The sequence below is a fragment of the Poromitra crassiceps genome (genome assembly GCF_964638095.1).
Source record: "Poromitra crassiceps genome assembly, chromosome: 18".
Taxonomy (NCBI): domain Eukaryota; kingdom Metazoa; phylum Chordata; class Actinopteri; order Beryciformes; family Melamphaidae; genus Poromitra; species Poromitra crassiceps.
In genome coordinates this window covers 7,946,702-7,963,166 of record NC_139636.1, presented here as the reverse complement: position 1 = coordinate 7,963,166, position 16,465 = coordinate 7,946,702, and the positions used below count along the sequence as shown (strand labels likewise).

General features: G+C 45.6%; 1 protein-coding gene across 3 annotated transcripts in view; it reads right to left on the bottom strand.

The window, feature by feature from the left end:
- wwp2 (WW domain containing E3 ubiquitin protein ligase 2) overlaps positions 1-16,250 on the bottom strand; it is a 71,249-nt gene extending 54,999 nt beyond the window's left edge. For all 3 annotated transcript variants that reach the window (XR_014553520.1, XM_083655202.1, XM_083655203.1), the window contains exons 1-5: positions 16,198-16,250; positions 14,885-14,966; positions 9,094-9,250; positions 8,333-8,454; positions 4,290-4,427 (exon numbers count right to left, since the gene is read on the bottom strand). Coding sequence is in view for 2 of the 3 variants with exons in the window: in XM_083655202.1 (XP_083511328.1) it covers positions 4,290-4,427; positions 8,333-8,454; positions 9,094-9,250; positions 14,885-14,954 (487 nt within the window). In the remaining variant the exon portion in view is untranslated. The remainder of the gene's footprint in view (positions 1-4,289; positions 4,428-8,332; positions 8,455-9,093; positions 9,251-14,884; positions 14,967-16,197) is intronic.
- Positions 16,251-16,465: the final 215 nt, after the last annotated feature.

The following is a 16,465-nucleotide window of genomic DNA, read 5'->3' as shown; positions in this document are numbered from 1 at the left end:
AGGCATAAAAAGTGCTTGCAACCACTGGATTTTTTCAGTCTAGCTGAAATAAAAAATGACTTCTCTTCTATTTTAGGTCACATCCCTGGTTACACAGTGCACCTATTTAACTAATTTCTAAATCAGATTTCTTTGGTTTTTCACATCAAGTCAACCATACTGAATTAATTCACAATGAACTCTACAGTATCCTGATGTCAGATGAGTAGACTATGACATTTGAACCCAATTTGATATGACATGACAGCTGTCAATCAATCTTCATGGCTACGAGAAAATTCAGGCAACATGGCTACCTAGTACCTACCTACATGGGCAGAGTTTTCTAGCCCATAATATCCCTAGCCAATAAGTATGTAACATTCAAAATAAAACTAACAGTAATGTCTTCATGTTATGTAGAATGCCAAGGACATAACAGGCTCCTTAACTCACATTCCAGGATTATCGTTATTTACCGCGGCTCGACGGACGCTTCAAGGCGAGTGGAACACACAGTGCACAGGGCTGTATTGACATGATATTGTGTTTGTACATAAGAGCGACATTGAAAGTGACCGCTAGGTTTCAGATTTGTCCGGGCACAGAGCACTCGCCTGCCTGCATCGCCCCTCGCACTCAACTCCAGTCCCTAATCCCAGACACGCCCACTTTCCACCGGTCAAATCAAACTCCTCCACACGTTATGTGCTAACTCTCTACCCTCTGTCACTGGGAAGATATAGCATAAGGAATCACAGACCCTGGAAAAGTCATTTCAGCTCCACTTTAACAAGTTCTTTGTTGTTGTTGTTTTTACATTACAAAATGTCAGCAAATATATACAAATGTCACTCACATATTGATATTATAAGTGTTCTCCACTGGCTTTTTTTCCAAGCTGAACTACAAGATACATGGATTTATTGACAAGATAACCCAAAAGTACAGAAGCAACTTTAGCATGTGTTCACTGAAGAGTGTCTGGGTGCTGCCCTGCCCTCGCAGTTACCTTTTTCGTCCGGTCAACATCACCTTATTAAAACAGATTTTTGACATTTGTGAATCGATTCAGAATCGTCCACGTCTGCTCCTGATCTGTCGCAGCCTTCACCTCCCCATGTGGGCCAGATCTGATCTGTCGCAGCCTTCGCCTCCCCATGTGAACCAGATCTGATCTGTCGCAGCCTTCACCTCCCCATGTGGGCCAGATCTGATCTGTCGCAGCCTTCACCTCCCCATGTGGACCAGATCTGATCTGTCGCAGCCTTCGCCTCCCCATGTGGACCAGATCTGATCTGTCGCAGCCTTCACCTCCCCATGTGGGCCAGATCTGATCTGTCGCAGCCTTCAGCTCCCGATGTGGGCCAGATCTGATCTGTCGCAGCCTTCATCTCCCCATGTGGGCCAGATCTGATCTGTCGCAGCCTTCACCTCCCCATGTGAACCAGATCTGATCTGTCGCAGCCTTCACCTCCCCATGTGGGCCAGATCTGATCTGTCGCAGCCTTCACCTCCCCATGTGGGCCAGATCTGATCTGTCGCAGCCTTCACCTCCCCATGTGGGCCAGATCTGATCTGTCGCAGCCTTCACCTCCCCATGTGAACCAGATCTGATCTGTCGCAGCCTTCACCTCCCCATGCATGTGGGCCAGATCTGATCTGTCGCAGCCTTCACCTCCCCATGTGGGCCAGATCTGATCTGTCGCAGCCTTCACCTCCCCATGTGGGCCAGATCTGATCTGTCGCAGCCTTCACCTCCCCATGTGGGCCAGATCTGATCTGTCGTAGCCTTCACCTCCCGATGCATGTGGGCCAGATCTGATCTGTCGCAGCCTTCACCTCCCCATGCATGTGGGCCAGATCTGATCTGTCGCAGCCTTCACCTCCCCATGTGGGCCAGATCTGATCTGTCGCAGCCTTCACCTCCCCATGCGAAAGACTCGACTCAATCTGCACGGGGACAAAGAGCGTCAAGCCAAGGCAGCTGGCTTCAGAGGCGGCTGTGGAAAAGCTGTCATTTACAGAACGTACAACCTCTTTGGCTTTTTCCAAATTATTCCCAGGGCGGAGAGACTGAAAGACGCACACAAACATCCTACTGTACAAGCTGCTCTGTGTGTGTGTGTGTGTGTGTGTGTGTGTGTGTGTGTGTGTGTGTGTGTGTGGTTGTTGGCAATGTTGAACGAACATTTAAGAGAAAGAGGAAGGGAAAGAGTGAGAGGAGGAGGAGAAATGGTTTAATATTGTGGTGCATTTTGTATTAATAAGCTGTCTGGATTCCTGTGGGAAATGTGTGTGTGTGTGTGTGTGTGTGTGTGTCCGTGCGTGCATGTTTGCGCTCGCGCGTGTGTGTGTGTGTGTGTGTTTGCGCGCACACGCTCACTTTTCTATCTCTTCACTGATGGGTGAAAAAAACCTCCTAGCTTCAAAATGTCAACTTTTCAGGAACTGATCAAACCAGCCTCATTATTAGTTGGACCACCAATGCATTTTGGAGTTGATCCAGTGACTTTTCAAAGGCTTTCATAATCATAATAATAATAATCATAAGCCCAAAGGTTGAAGAAATTCAACTCATTTGTCAATTATTATTGCATACATACATTTTCTAAAAATGTTCACTTTTTCCACACACTTTTCTTTCATACATGCTCTAGCTGCGACCAGCAGATCTAGTCACTCTGTTGGTCGGTCGGTCGGTCGGTCCGCAAAAAGTTCATCGCCCTTTGGCGACCACAGTTTTCGTCCTAGGAGGCTGAAATTTGGCATGGATGTCAAGTGTGTGTGTGTGTGTGTGTGTGTGTGTGTTAAAATGGGTTAAAAGTGGGGTGGTAGGGGGCGGTTTCTAAATGCAGGGTGGCAGAGGCAGAGTAGGGTGGGCTGCCCCTGCCATCCTGCTGCATCCTATAATAAAATTGCCTAGGTGGACGGGTGTGTCTGTCTGTCAGTCACGTTTTGCGTCACGTTTTGTGTCACAAAAGTGACATCGGGCTGATGTCACTTTGTCATCGGCCGACCGATACCACGCCACCCTCCCACACCCCACACACACAGACTCGGCATAGCGCCACCTACTGGCAACACAAAAAGTGGTTTATCTCGAGAACCATTCGTCGGATCGACTTCAAACTCTGGGAATGTGCTTAGGGGGACCTGATGTTCTTCAGTACCGAATTCCGTGCTATTTGGCATAGCGCCACCTACCGATACCTTACACACACACACACAACACAATACCGGGCCGGAGTCCCAGCAAACTAGATTTGAAGGCCGACAATATAATTGGATAATGAGAACCTACGTCATGCCGGTAAAGTTAAGTAAATTTGATCCAAATATTCCTGATACATGTAACTTATGAGTGTAGTCATCAAGGTACTTTGTTTCACTGCTTGTGGGAGTGTAGAGGATTCAAAGATTCTGGAGTTCGGTGATAAATTATTTCTCCCAGATTACCTCCTCACCTCATTACCTCTATGTTCTAACTTGTGTATATTAGGCATGTACCCTGTCAATTGCTCTTTAAATAATAGGTCAATGGTTGAAAAATCTCACATCAAAGTTTGGCTCTTGAGAAACTCACTTATATGATTTGGAAGAAGACTGCTGAGTTCTATATGGCATTTGGGAGATGTTTTTGGAATTTGTAAAAAAATTGTGACATTGAAGAGGCATTGGAAGGCTGATTTGATAGTGAAATAATATAATATAATAATCTATTTACTCCTTTTATTTAATTATTTAATGACCTTTTTATTTTTATTTAGTGCCACATGTTCATTGGAGGGAGGTTTATAAAAGATGTATATGTATGTATGTATGTATGTACCGTATGTATGTATGTATGTACCGTATGTATGTATGTATGAAAAGAATGATGTACAGTGTATACGGTACATGCAAAACCAATAAATATATGGTGTTGTTTTTTAATTGGAGGCCGCGTTGGAGCAGCCTGATAAAACTATTTTTGGAAATTTGCATAATGTGGCGGCAGCGATTGCGAATTACTCTTTCGCTACTGTAACCATATTTTCATCCTATGTTACTTGTGTGTCAATTCCTTCTTTTCTTGCTTTTCTCAGGCCATAAAATCATGAAAATCAAACACACTGTAGTGATTTCACACAGCAACAGGGGTACATATGTGCACGTCGGCTGCGATGTGTGTGTGCTTCTCTAGGTGCTTCTTTGTGTATTTGTGTGTATTCACTTTTACCTCTATGTGTGTGTGTGTGTGAGAGAGTGTGTGTGTGTGTGTGTGTGTGTGTGTGAGAGAGAGTGTGTGTGGTAAAGGCGGGACTCACTGTCTGCTGCCGCGCTGCCATTGGGCAGGGAGCCCAGATCAACAACCAGGCCGTCCAGACAGACGTTGAGCTCGCCTCCCGCTACAACCGAGCCTTTGTTCTCCGTCTGCAGCACCAGACTCAGCTGGACGTTCTCCACTGGAGGGAGGAGGGAGGGCAGAGAGAGAGAGAGAGAGAGAGAGAGAGAGAGAGGGAGGGAGAGAGAGATAGAGGGAGAGGGAGAGAGAGAGGGAGAGGGAGAGAGAGAGAGAGGGAGAGAGAGAGGGAGAGAGAGAGAGGGAGGGAGGGAGAGAGAGAGAGAGGGGGAGGGAGAGAGAGGGAGGGAGGGAGAGGGAGAGAGAGAGAGAGAGAGAGAGAGAGAGAGAGAGGGAGGGAGGGAGAGAGGGAGGGAGCGGGAGGGCAGAGAGAGAGGGAGGGAGAGAGAGAGAGAGGGAAAGAGAGGGGGGGAGAGTTGGTAGAAAATAAGAGTTAGGGAGAGAGAGAGAGGGAGAGGGAAAGAGAGAGAGGGGGAGAGAGTTAGTAGAAAATGAGAGAGTTAGGGAGAGAGAGATTGGTGAGAAAGAAAAGAAGCAAAGTGAAAAAGAGCGATTTAGGCCATTTGATTCATGTCAGTTGGGTTGGCTGCATTAGCATACAAACATTCACAACAGCGGGGGGTGGAAAGAGAACCGCAATATCCTACTCTTCCACTAGAAGTGCAGTTACTACATTTCACCTTATGTCATTTAAAATGGAACAAAGTGCAAAGTAAAATGACCGATTTCAAAACGTACTCAAAAAGTACACGAAAAAGCTCCTGAAACACAGCGACGGGTGTAACTGTACTTATTTGCACCCGTGCCGACGCCACATCGTCTGTTATTCCTCTCAAATGAGAAGTATTCCTGGTGTAGATCATCTGCCACGCTCAGATCTGCTGAGAGGGTTCATCCTGCTGAGAGGGTCCTCACCACAGGGAGGATCAGCTGAGCAACACCTGACCCGAAAAAGGCTTGAATGTGTTTTCATCCATTTGAAAAAAATAATATAAAATAAATAAAAGATCAAGAGTGCTTCGTTCATCTCAAAAGGTGGTTTCTGAAACAGCTCTGTGTGTCAAAAGAGTGGAACGTCTCACCAGTCAAGCCATATGATGCCCTCTTCTTTGCACATCCTGTAAACTCTTCATGCTCTTCTCATTTGTTATGTATATTATATCAGCGATTCCCAACCTGTGGGCCGCGGCCCTCTGGTGATCCACGGTGGTATTGCAAGTGGGCCGCCGAATCATTTGTAAAACACGAGCCATGTAAAAAGCATGGACAGCATGTAACCAAGCCACTTGGATGTTTTTGAGAACAAGCTCAGGGAACATCAGAGCAAGAAGAAAGTCACTGAGGCAACATGCATGGGCAGCGAGAACACAGAGGCAGTGGAGACATCCTATCTGCTCTCCCAACTCATAGACGATGCGGGGGAAACTGCACACCATCGGGGAAAATGTCATTTTTCCCACAGCAAGACAGATGGTGGAGGTGATGTTGGGAGAGAAGGCGGTGCTGCCTAGTATCAACCTCATCTGATTGTCGGATAACAGTCAAGTGCAGAATTGAGGACGTAGCAGAGAAGGTGTCAGAACAGCTGATACAAAGCACACGAGAGAGTCGTTTTTTTTGTCTGGATCCTGTGACTTGTATGTCAGATTGATGAGAATGCATTTCTCTATGAGGCTGTTAATTCAATTAGTAATGAATTATTTGTTGATTTTGGCTTGTTTTGATGTTATTTAATTAGTAATGAGTTATTCGTTAATTTTTTTGGCTTGTTTGATGTTTCGGTTTTGTCTGGCTCCTGTGACATTGTATGTCAGGTTGTTATGTATGAGAATGCATTTCTCCATGATGCCGTTATTTAATTAGTAATGAATTGTTCGTTAATTGCAGACAGCAATTAACGATTTCTGATGTCTGTGTGGCGCTGATGGACAGCTCCTTGAAACCTGTAATAGTGAAAATGCTGCAACCTGTTTCAGATGCTGTGTAGAGCTTCCTGTGTTTCCCCTGCATTCGTTTCAGTCATGAATGTTGGAACATTATCGCTATAGCTGCTGTGAGAACGGATTATTTGGCCTCCGAATTTGTTTATGGGGTCGGAGGTGAGCCGCGAAAAGTTTTGAGATGCCTTGAAATTAACGGTTTTGTAAATTAGCCTTATTATTTGTATACATTTTTTCTTTGTTGCACGATTTTTTTTTCAATATTTTATTTTCTATTTTTTAATAGAGCAGTACACAAACAAGACAAAACAAACTCAGACACAGGAAAAGAAAAGAAAGAAAAAAACATACAAACATCATCAACATTCAATATTACAACAATAGGGCTGCATGATTAATCGAAATAATACCGCAACCTCGATTCATACCTAGCGCCGATCTCAGTTCTACAGGACATCGATTCTGACGCATTTTCATTCGGGACATCAGCTGCAACAAAACAAGCACTCCTACTTTCGTGAGGAAGTGAGCACATTGCAGCGAGGAGGCGGAGCAGTCAGTGAAGAGAAAGAGAGAAGCTCATCGTCTTCACCATTCTAAGCACAAGTTGCACAAGTTCTTCCCCTCTGTCTCTCCACTGTGTGACAGGCGTCAGGTGTCAGAGGGCACTCTGTCTCATGCCTTCTGGTTCTGCCCTTCACTGTCGGGATTCTGGGCCAAAATATTTGACTGGTAAAGGCCTACAAAATTACCCTTCAGCCAGAGGCAGAAGTCACCATCTTCGGCTGCTCGGAGAACTCTCTGGGCTTCCCCACATCTGTGCAACAGTCTCTGACACTGGGGACAACTGTTGCCAAAAAACTAATTCTGAAAGAATGGAAGTCCCCCTCTTCACCTTCTTTCCAACTGTGGTTGACAGACATGATCTCTGGATGGAGAGGCTCAGATCCTTGAGAACCAACTCACTTAAAAAGTTTCTAACTATTTGGGGACCCGTTTCTAGCCGACCTTGACGAGGTTAGGGGCGGTGGGTGACTTGAATGGCTGGTTTCTGTTGGACGCCTTGCGTGGGACCCCACGCGCGACATCTCTTACATATATAAGCACCTTATATGTGCTTATATAAGCACATATATAAGCACCTTATATTGATGGTAGCACCACATTATGATAACTGTTGATATATGTATGTTTTTTTTTCCTTTTTTTTTCGTTACTGTGAGCTTGTTCATTTTTGTTCATATATATTGTTAAATTTTAAAATAAAATATAAAAAAAGAGAGAGAAAGAGAGAAAATAAAGCCAGCGACAGACAGTGACACAAAAGTTGTGTCAATAATAGTAGGACAAATAAAAAGGAGAATATGAATCCAGCAGTGGATAGGGTTATCCAGCCCCCTGTGATCGTAGTGTCAAAGAGTTCACATTCTGCTGTGTGGACGTTTTTTTGGGTCACATACAGTGGGCTACTGTGCAAGCAGTGCAAGATATGACTCAACACTGCAAGACGAGAGATTTAGGAAGTGCTACTCAACGCCCTCTCGCAACTAATCCTGAAAATTCTGAAAATTGAACTTTTCATGTGAAAAAGTGTGAAAAACAAAAAAAAAATTGAGTGTGTGTGTTTTTTTTGCATACATTATTAAATAGGTGCACTGAATACCCAGGGATGTGATCTAAAATAGAAAAGAAATAATTTCAGCTCAACTTTAAGCTAGAGCGGAGCTTCTGGTATTGGCGGAAACTAGACAATATCCAAACAAATATATGTATGTGTAGGTACCAGCCATGTTATCTTATTAGCTAGCTGGGAAGCAGGCGTAACATAGCCCCCAAAGTCTACGAAGTTTTTGACAAAAGTAAAGTTTTTGACAAAGTTACACTTTATAAATAAATTTATGGTCACGTTCATTTGATGCTGATTGCTCATAAATATTAAAAAAAAAAAAAAAAAGATTTACCCCTCAAAGACTTGAGACTTGACTTGGACTCTAGTTCAAAAGACTGAGACTTGACTTGGACTTGCAGTAAATGGCTTGTGGTGGGCATCTGTGGTATATAGCCTTACTCTTGCCATGGTGCGTCCTGAGTGTGTCCAGCAGGTCTATGGTGGCGCTGCCCAGGAGCTCCTTCCTCAGGGTGTGGCAGCTCCACAGCTTCAGATCCAGCCGACTCTGAGGAGTCACGTTACTGTGCCACACACACACACACACACACACACACACACACCGTTAAACAATACAATGAACAGTTGTATGTTGGCATGCTGTGTACAAAAACCACCACCAACCAACACATCGCTAAATTGGTGTGTTAATCCATGCTTGTCTTTGTTTATACACTCTTCGTTTTGTTCTTTTTCTAGTACAATAACCTCGTTTAAACTCTGTCCTCTTATCCTTGTTAATTGAGTGTCAAAGCCTTTGACACCCAACTAAAAGTGTATAACAGGCCATTGACTCAAAGGTGTCTGTGTGTGTGTGTGTGTGTGTGTGTGTGTGTGTTTTTTTTATTAAGTAACGTCTACTGTGCATTTTAAATGAGACATATTTTATGTTTACCTACAGTAACTAGAATTTTATTGCATTCATTTAATTTCTACTGAAATAATATTTCAGCAATGTAGTGGACAAGGATATTTTGGTACTTTTTGGTACAACAATATATAGCAACACAATGAGAGAAGCTTAATTACTGCAACTCAGGAAACAATTAACTGGCTTGTATATCTTGTGTACTCAAGTTCACACACAACCAAAAATAGATTTTATAACAGTAAATAACATTGTGTGTGTGTGTGTGTGTGTGTGTGTGCGGGTGCGCTCTCACAGGGTGAGGTCCTCGTTCCACTGCAGCTCGAGGTGTCCGCTGCGTTTGCCTGTTTTTTTGGTTTCGCTGGTCAGGCCGTCGGCTGTCACCTCCACGAAGGAGCTGAGCCGAGAGTGACGGTTTGGCAGCTTGGGAGACTGAGGCTTGGCTGAGACCACTGGACACACACACACACACACACAATCAGAATATTGAAGGAAACGCATAGGGATGCTTCCTTTAACACTGGTTCATGCATGACATAGAATACAAAAAACTAATATAAAAGAATAAAATAGGCACATTTTTGTCTAACCAAAGTTAGGCAAACTAGCAGAGCACCACTTCGCCTAAAGCGCCTTAGCGGTGTGCATAAGTAATGATAAGCACATTCTGCCTGGCAAACGCAAACAGCAGTAACAGTTTTTGTGTGTGTTTTTAAAAGGTCAAAAGGTCACGACAAGGGTTTAGATTACTCATCAGCAAAGAAGGATAATGCCATGTTTACGATAAACGCTATTATTGTTAACTGCCCACTTCTGTGCCAACACTCTTGTCAGGAGGAGAAAATGTTTGAAGTCATGTTTGCCAGACAGTGCTGATCATTACTGATCATGAGAGATCATGATATGATCAACACACAGTGTGGAAACATTTTCTGTTTGTCATTATTCCACAGCACTGTTGAACAGTCCGTTATGATCAACTGTCTGTCAACAGTGTGGAATGACTTATCTGTTCTCCTCCAAGGTTGAGACTAGTCACTGGGTGCAGTTTTTCACAGTATTTGGATCTGGCAGGCAGCATCACTGAACTGATGGTGGCCGGGCGAGCAAACAGCCGAAAAGTAAACACGATCGCCCTCTAGTGGAAGAGTGAAAATCATCCAAGGTACTACTAACTTCCCTTCCATTCACTTTCACAACACTTCCATTCCCTTTAGACTTAGGCCATGACTAAGAGCAGAAGTACACAGTCCTGACAAGGCTGAGATGTGATGCCTGTTACAGAAGCATCGAGGCAACTCATGTCAGCCTGAGGGAAGAGAGGAGAGGAGAGGAGAGGAGAGGGGGGCTTGTCAGCCTGAGGGAAGAGCAGAGAGGAGAGGAGAGGAGAGGAGAGGAGAGGAGAGGAGAGGAGAGGAGAGGAGAGGAGAGGAGAGGAGAGGAGAGGGGGGCTTGTCAGCCTGAGGGAAGAGCAGAGAGGAGAGGGGGGCTTGTCAGCCTGAGGGAAGAGCAGAGAGGAGAGGAGAGGGGGGCTTGTCAGCCTGAGGGAAGAGCAGAGAGGAGAGGGGGGCTTGTCAGCCTGAGGGAAGAGAGGAGAGGAGAGGGGGGCTTGTCAGCCTGAGGGAAGAGAGGAGAGGAGAGGGGGGCTTGTCAGCCTGAGGGAAGAGCAGAGAGGAGAGGAGAGGGGGGCTTGTCAGCCTGAGGGAAGAGCAGAGAGGAGAGGAGAGGAGAGGAGAGGAGAGGAGAGGAGAGGAGAGGGGGGCTTGTCAGCCTGAGGGAAGAGCAGAGAGGAGAGGAGAGGAGAGGAGAGGAGAGGAGAGGAGAGGAGAGGAGAGGAGAGGGGGGCTTGTCAGCCTGAGGGAAGAGCAGAGAGGAGAGGGGGGCTTGTCAGCCTGAGGGAAGAGAGGAGAGGAGAGGAGAGGAGAGGAGAGGGGGGCTTGTCAGCCTGAGGGAAGAGCAGAGAGGAGAGGGGGGCTTGTCAGCCTGAGGGAAGAGTGGAGAGGAGAGGGGGGCTTGTCAGCCTGAGGGAAGAGCAGAGAGGAGAGGAGAGGAGAGGGGGGCTTGTCAGCCTGAGGGAAGAGCAGAGAGGAGAGGGGGGCTTGTCAGCCTGAGGGAAGAGCGGAGAGGAGAGGAGAGGAGAGGGGGGCTTGTCAGCCTGAGGGAAGAGCGGAGAGGAGAGGAGAGGGGGGCTTGTCAGCCTGAGGGAAGAGCAGAGAGGAGAGGAGAGGAGAGGAGAGGGGGGCTTGTCAGCCTGAGGGAAGAGCAGAGAGGAGAGGGGGGCTTGTCAGCCTGAGGGAAGAGCGGAGAGGAGAGGGGGGCTTGTCAGCCTGAGGGAAGAGCAGAGAGGAGAGGAGAGGAGAGGGGGGCTTGTCAGCCTGAGGGAAGAGCAGAGAGGAGAGGGGGGCTTGTCAGCCTGAGGGAAGAGCGTAGAGGAGAGGAGAGGGGGGCTTGTCAGCCTGAGGGAAGAGCGGAGAGGAGAGGAGAGGGGGGCTTGTCAGCCTGAGGGAAGAGCAGAGAGGAGAGGAGAGGGGGGCTTGTCAGCCTGAGGGAAGAGCAGAGAGGAGAGGAGAGGGGGGCTTGTCAGCCTGAGGGAAGAGCAGAGAGGAGAGGGGGGCTTGTCAGCCTGAGGGAAGAGAGGAGAGGAGAGGGGGGCTTGTCAGCCTGAGGGAAGAGAGGAGAGGAGAGGGAGGCTTGTCTGCCTGAGGGAAGAGCAGAGAGGAGAGGGGGGCTTGTCAGCCTGAGGGAAGAGCAGAGAGGAGAGGAGAGGGGGGGCTTGTAAAAGTTGACAGCTAGGGCTCACACAGGCTTAGCGCCTTTGAACTGTTGTCGGCCAGCAGGGGGATCCTGTCCTGGCATGTGTCAGTCATACGAGAGCCAATCTAGACTTCCCGAATCGCTGTCGTATCGCGGAACTCGAGGCGCGCGAGACTTCAAAGACTGTCTCGAGGTGCGCCTGAGGGAGACGATGAGTGATGCCTGAATGAATAAAGAAAGTGCCGTCTCCGTTCCTGAGTTTCTCCATCAGCGAACTTGCGGTCTTTGAACTCATCAACATCTGGCGAGCGAGACACCATGTGACTCATCTGTGGCCCTCTGGACGGGAGAGGGGAGTCACGTGACACACCTCTGGACGGGAGAGGGAAGTCACGTGACACAGAGGTGGAAGAGGGCCAGCCAGCACAGGACGAGTGAAGACATTTCAACAGAGTGGTAGAGGAGGGGGGTTGTTTTTGAGGGAAGAGGAGGAGATGAATCAGAGCGCAGGAGGACAATGCTGGATGAAATCCAGAAGTTGTGACTGTTTGGGGGGGAAATAAGCCTGGTTAGTTAGATGCAGGCCTGTTTGGGTAAGTACAGGTGCAGTTACTTTGTATGTCTTCTTTGGCCCATTTAGGAATATGCACCATGGTTTTGGGTAGGGTTGTCACAATACTAGAATTTCTAACTGTGATATGATACAGATGAAAATAACCATACTCCATATAGCATTTCCAATAAAGTAGATTTATAACAGTAACATGCTATTGCTCACTCGCACATGCACACAACAGTGTTTCCCTCAGGATTTTGAGAGATCATGGTGGTTAGACCTTGGACCCTCTCTGAAGAATCCAAGATGGTGTCCCAAGAGGAGGCCCCAAATTCCGATGAATAGGGTAACATTTTTAATGAATAGATATCATCATGAAACTTCCCCAGTTGATTACTAACATGAAGACAATGTGTTTTGTATAGGATGAGATCCTGGAAAAACAGATACAAGCTCACATCAAGCTGCTCCTGCTGGGGCAGGAGAAGAGCTCTTCACTTGGGAATCAGTTCTTACTTGCAAAATTGCTCAACTTACTTTAACGAGCGAGGCAGCGGCTCAGGGTATGTAGACGTTAGATAGATGGAGCATCATTTTCACTATTAATAATGATCATTCTGACGATTAATTCATTATTACTTTTATCATTCAGAAAGATGTTATAATTAAAGCAATAATCCACAACATTTTGAGATCAATAAATGGCTGTTTTCCTACTCACTATCGGTAATTCAACCTATCCAGATCATGAGAGCTTTCCCATTGTACGGTAGCTCTTTCCTGGGAAATTATGTGTTTTACATTTCCGGTTTGTTTGGACTAAACAGAAGAAGGAGTGGGTAGTTAGCATTGAGCAGTGATAGCATTAGCCGCCATTGTGTATAATATAAGAATATCGTTCGGTATATCGATATCGGTCTCGCTATACTTTGCCTATTGCAGTTGGCCATATTACGATTCCGATATGGATTAATTGTGCAGCCGTAACCTTATGTGGTTTGAGAGGATCAGAGAGGAGTAACAATGTTCAGTTCCCGGCAGCACTACAACCTCTCTGTAATGGTGTAGTCGTGGCAAAAATGCACAGGTACTTGTGGGCTCATTTGGAGAGCAGAGGAAATCTACCCTGGTTGTCGCACCACCAGGCGAGTGGATCTGCATTGGAGTCTATGGGCTCGGCTCCTCATGTAGGTACAGTAGCACGTGAGTTAGGTATGTTCAGCTCTCTTAGGTATGGACGCTGGACGCTGGACTCTGGACGCTGGGATGGTTGTCAGTGACTTCAGCAGGTGTCCAAGAGTCTTCTGTTTTGCTGCAGGTGGCACCACCGCTTGCGCAGAGGAGGACTCTTCATCTCCAACTGCTGATGCACTGGCAGCGCTCCCTCCGTCCTCCTTCAAGGACAGCCATGTCCTGACTCCTGCCAGCTCCCAATTAGATGATGCTGCCGTCGTCGGTCGGACGGTCGTCCAAAACTCTCTTGATAGCCGGAATTTGCTCCAAGACTCTGTCCACCATTTTCTGTTTAATCATCTCAAGAGCTTCTCAGAGACAAAAGCATTTTCCAATCAAACCCAAACAAGGGATGTGATTAGGACATCAATGCATAAATAATTGGAAGCAGGAAACATTGCCTCCTCTAAATTGGCTGGCTCTCCCTTTCCATTCGGTTGAAACCAGAAATGTTCCCAAACTGGTGAAGTTAGCTTTGGTTTTGCGACCAGAGTAGCTGCCATTGTTTCCCTCTTAAAAAAAGATATTACTGAAACTGAGCAGCAGATCCGGATGCGAACAGACAGTTGGCGGGAAACAAAACACTCATTGTTTTCATTATTAATTTATTTATCAATACGTCACACACAGTGAAGTTTAAAACAAGAAGTGCCTAGCCTCATGGTGGGGGGGAACACCCCAGCATTTACACCTGGTTTTTAAATGTGACCTGTATCCGGATAAGTTATCTGGATAATGGTCGCATTTAAAAAGCAGGTGTAAATGGGGTGTAAAAGATCTGAACACAATGTGAGCCAGACTACCTCCAGATGTGGTCAGGAAGATCTGATCACATCCTCCTGATCACGATGTGTTTACACCTTGCATTAGCATGCATTTTTCCTTATCCAGATAACATCCAGATAACTTATCCGGATACAGGTCACATTTACAAACCAGGTGTAAATGGGGTGAAAGAAACATGAGATTGAGGTTGTGGCGGTTGCTTGACATCCACCGTGGTTGGCTTGTCTATAATAGCGCGGTATTGCTATATTTTGCGGTTACTGTGTCGGCCATGATATTGCATACCAATATGTGTAGTGGCCTGCAGAAACCCTTCACATGTCGCTGCTGCACATTGGTGGCAATGAGCAAAAGAAGGTTGAAAATGAGTTTTGCAGCTATTTTGAGATTTTGAGTGATTTGGTTACTTTCATCTCTGCAGTACATCATGGTGAATAATTGTTTTCATAAAACAAAAGGGAAAGTATTTATTTTTATGGTTTTGGTGGAATGCCACTGTAGGAAATACAATGTTGTGGAATGTTTAAAGCCATTTTGATCACCTTTTACTTTTAGACACACAACACATTATAATACTCGTAACTTTTGATCTGAGAGAGCCATCTCAGTTATTCAAAAAGTTATAGGGGAGAGTTTCTAATTTATGGAAATGTCAAAAATTAAAATGTCAAATTCCCACCATGTGAAGGGTTTTTACAGGCCACCAGGCACATGTATCAGTGCGGCCTTAAACATAAAAAAAAAAAAAAAAAATTACCTTTCAAGGTCAACTGAGACTTTTCGGTGGTCTGGGCACTGCCAGGTCTGGTCACGCTGGCAGCTGCCATGGCATCACAGCTCTTAGACGCACACACGCACACACACACACACACACACACACAGAATATTGTCACTTATTATACCACACACACACAGACCATAAAAGAACCCTTCCAAACAAGGTGTCGGAATAGCAAGCCATCGTACATGAATCATTAGAGCAACAGCAAATATGTCAAGTTTGTCCAATCAGTAGCATCATTTGCAGCAGGTACCATAACCTTCAGTCAAACCCTGACATACCACCTTGAGCAAAGTCAGGGATGCAGCCTATTGTATTCAATGAGGTGATATACATTATTGAAAGACAATGCACAGCCAATACTGACATGTTCTCTCGAGGCTATAGCTGAGTTTCACCTTTCTCCTAGGGGAGGAGAGATCCAGAAGACAGCCCCATCTTAGCTGTATGTAACGTTACCTACTGTACTGCCAAGGTGACTACTGCTGGTGGTATCTCAATCTAAAACCAGTCAACGACGCCAGGCCACGCATGGCAATGGGTTTACCTGACCATGATAAAGGCGAATGCTTAATCTTGTATTAGTCGGATGAGTACCTCGGACGTGTCTCCTTGCTGCATGTAAACACATGAAAGCTACCACAACAACAAAAGCGGACAGCATCCCCAGACAGCGAGCCGACTGGTCACGCAGCGTTACAAACCCACTGGCTAAAGCGACCCCTCACCTAAACTACTGCGGATTTAGGTGTCGCAGATGACCAGATTTCATTGTGCCCGTATTTAAATACCCTTGGCTGCTGCGCACAAAACACAAACACGGAAGATGATCAAGGTATTTTTATGCACCAGCATCAAGCTAGCAAAGAAAAACAACACCACTTCCGGTTAAAAATCTCAACCTGCAACTCTACTAACAAATGCATGTTGTAAAGTTTTCTGGCTAATACAAAGGGCGAAAGTGAAAACAAAGACTACATTTATTTACATTTAAGGACGTTCATCATTCTTCTTTCCCACCCTACTACGACCGTTTCTATGTATTTATTTATTTACTTTGAAGGCACAATCAGTGGACTTCCTGTCTCAGCCTGGCTTACTCTGGCTAACTTGACAAAGATAAAGCTAGCAACCTCCGAGGGTTTTTTACAAAAGGACATGACAATAAAACCCGTTCTTATCAACTAGCGACTAATAAAACGGCGTGGTCAATTACATAGTTCACGTCGGAACACGTCACATCTATTGACACGCTAATACATTAGGCGTAAATTCTGGTTTTCTCGTACCTTTTTCGGCTGTGCTCAGCTGCTGTCGCTAGTTAACTTTCATTTCCGCCTCAGTGACAGTACCACGTGACCCATGGTAAATCTGAGGCGCAGGGGATTCTGGGAGACAATATAACGGAGTTCAGCTACAATATAATTATTCATAATAATATTAATCATCAGTCATCACCATCTTTATTAATATAGCACTTTTCAAAACAGCGAAAGTGCTTTAGAGTGAATAAAATAAAAAGAATAAAATAAACAGCTAAAATGAAATCAATTGCTT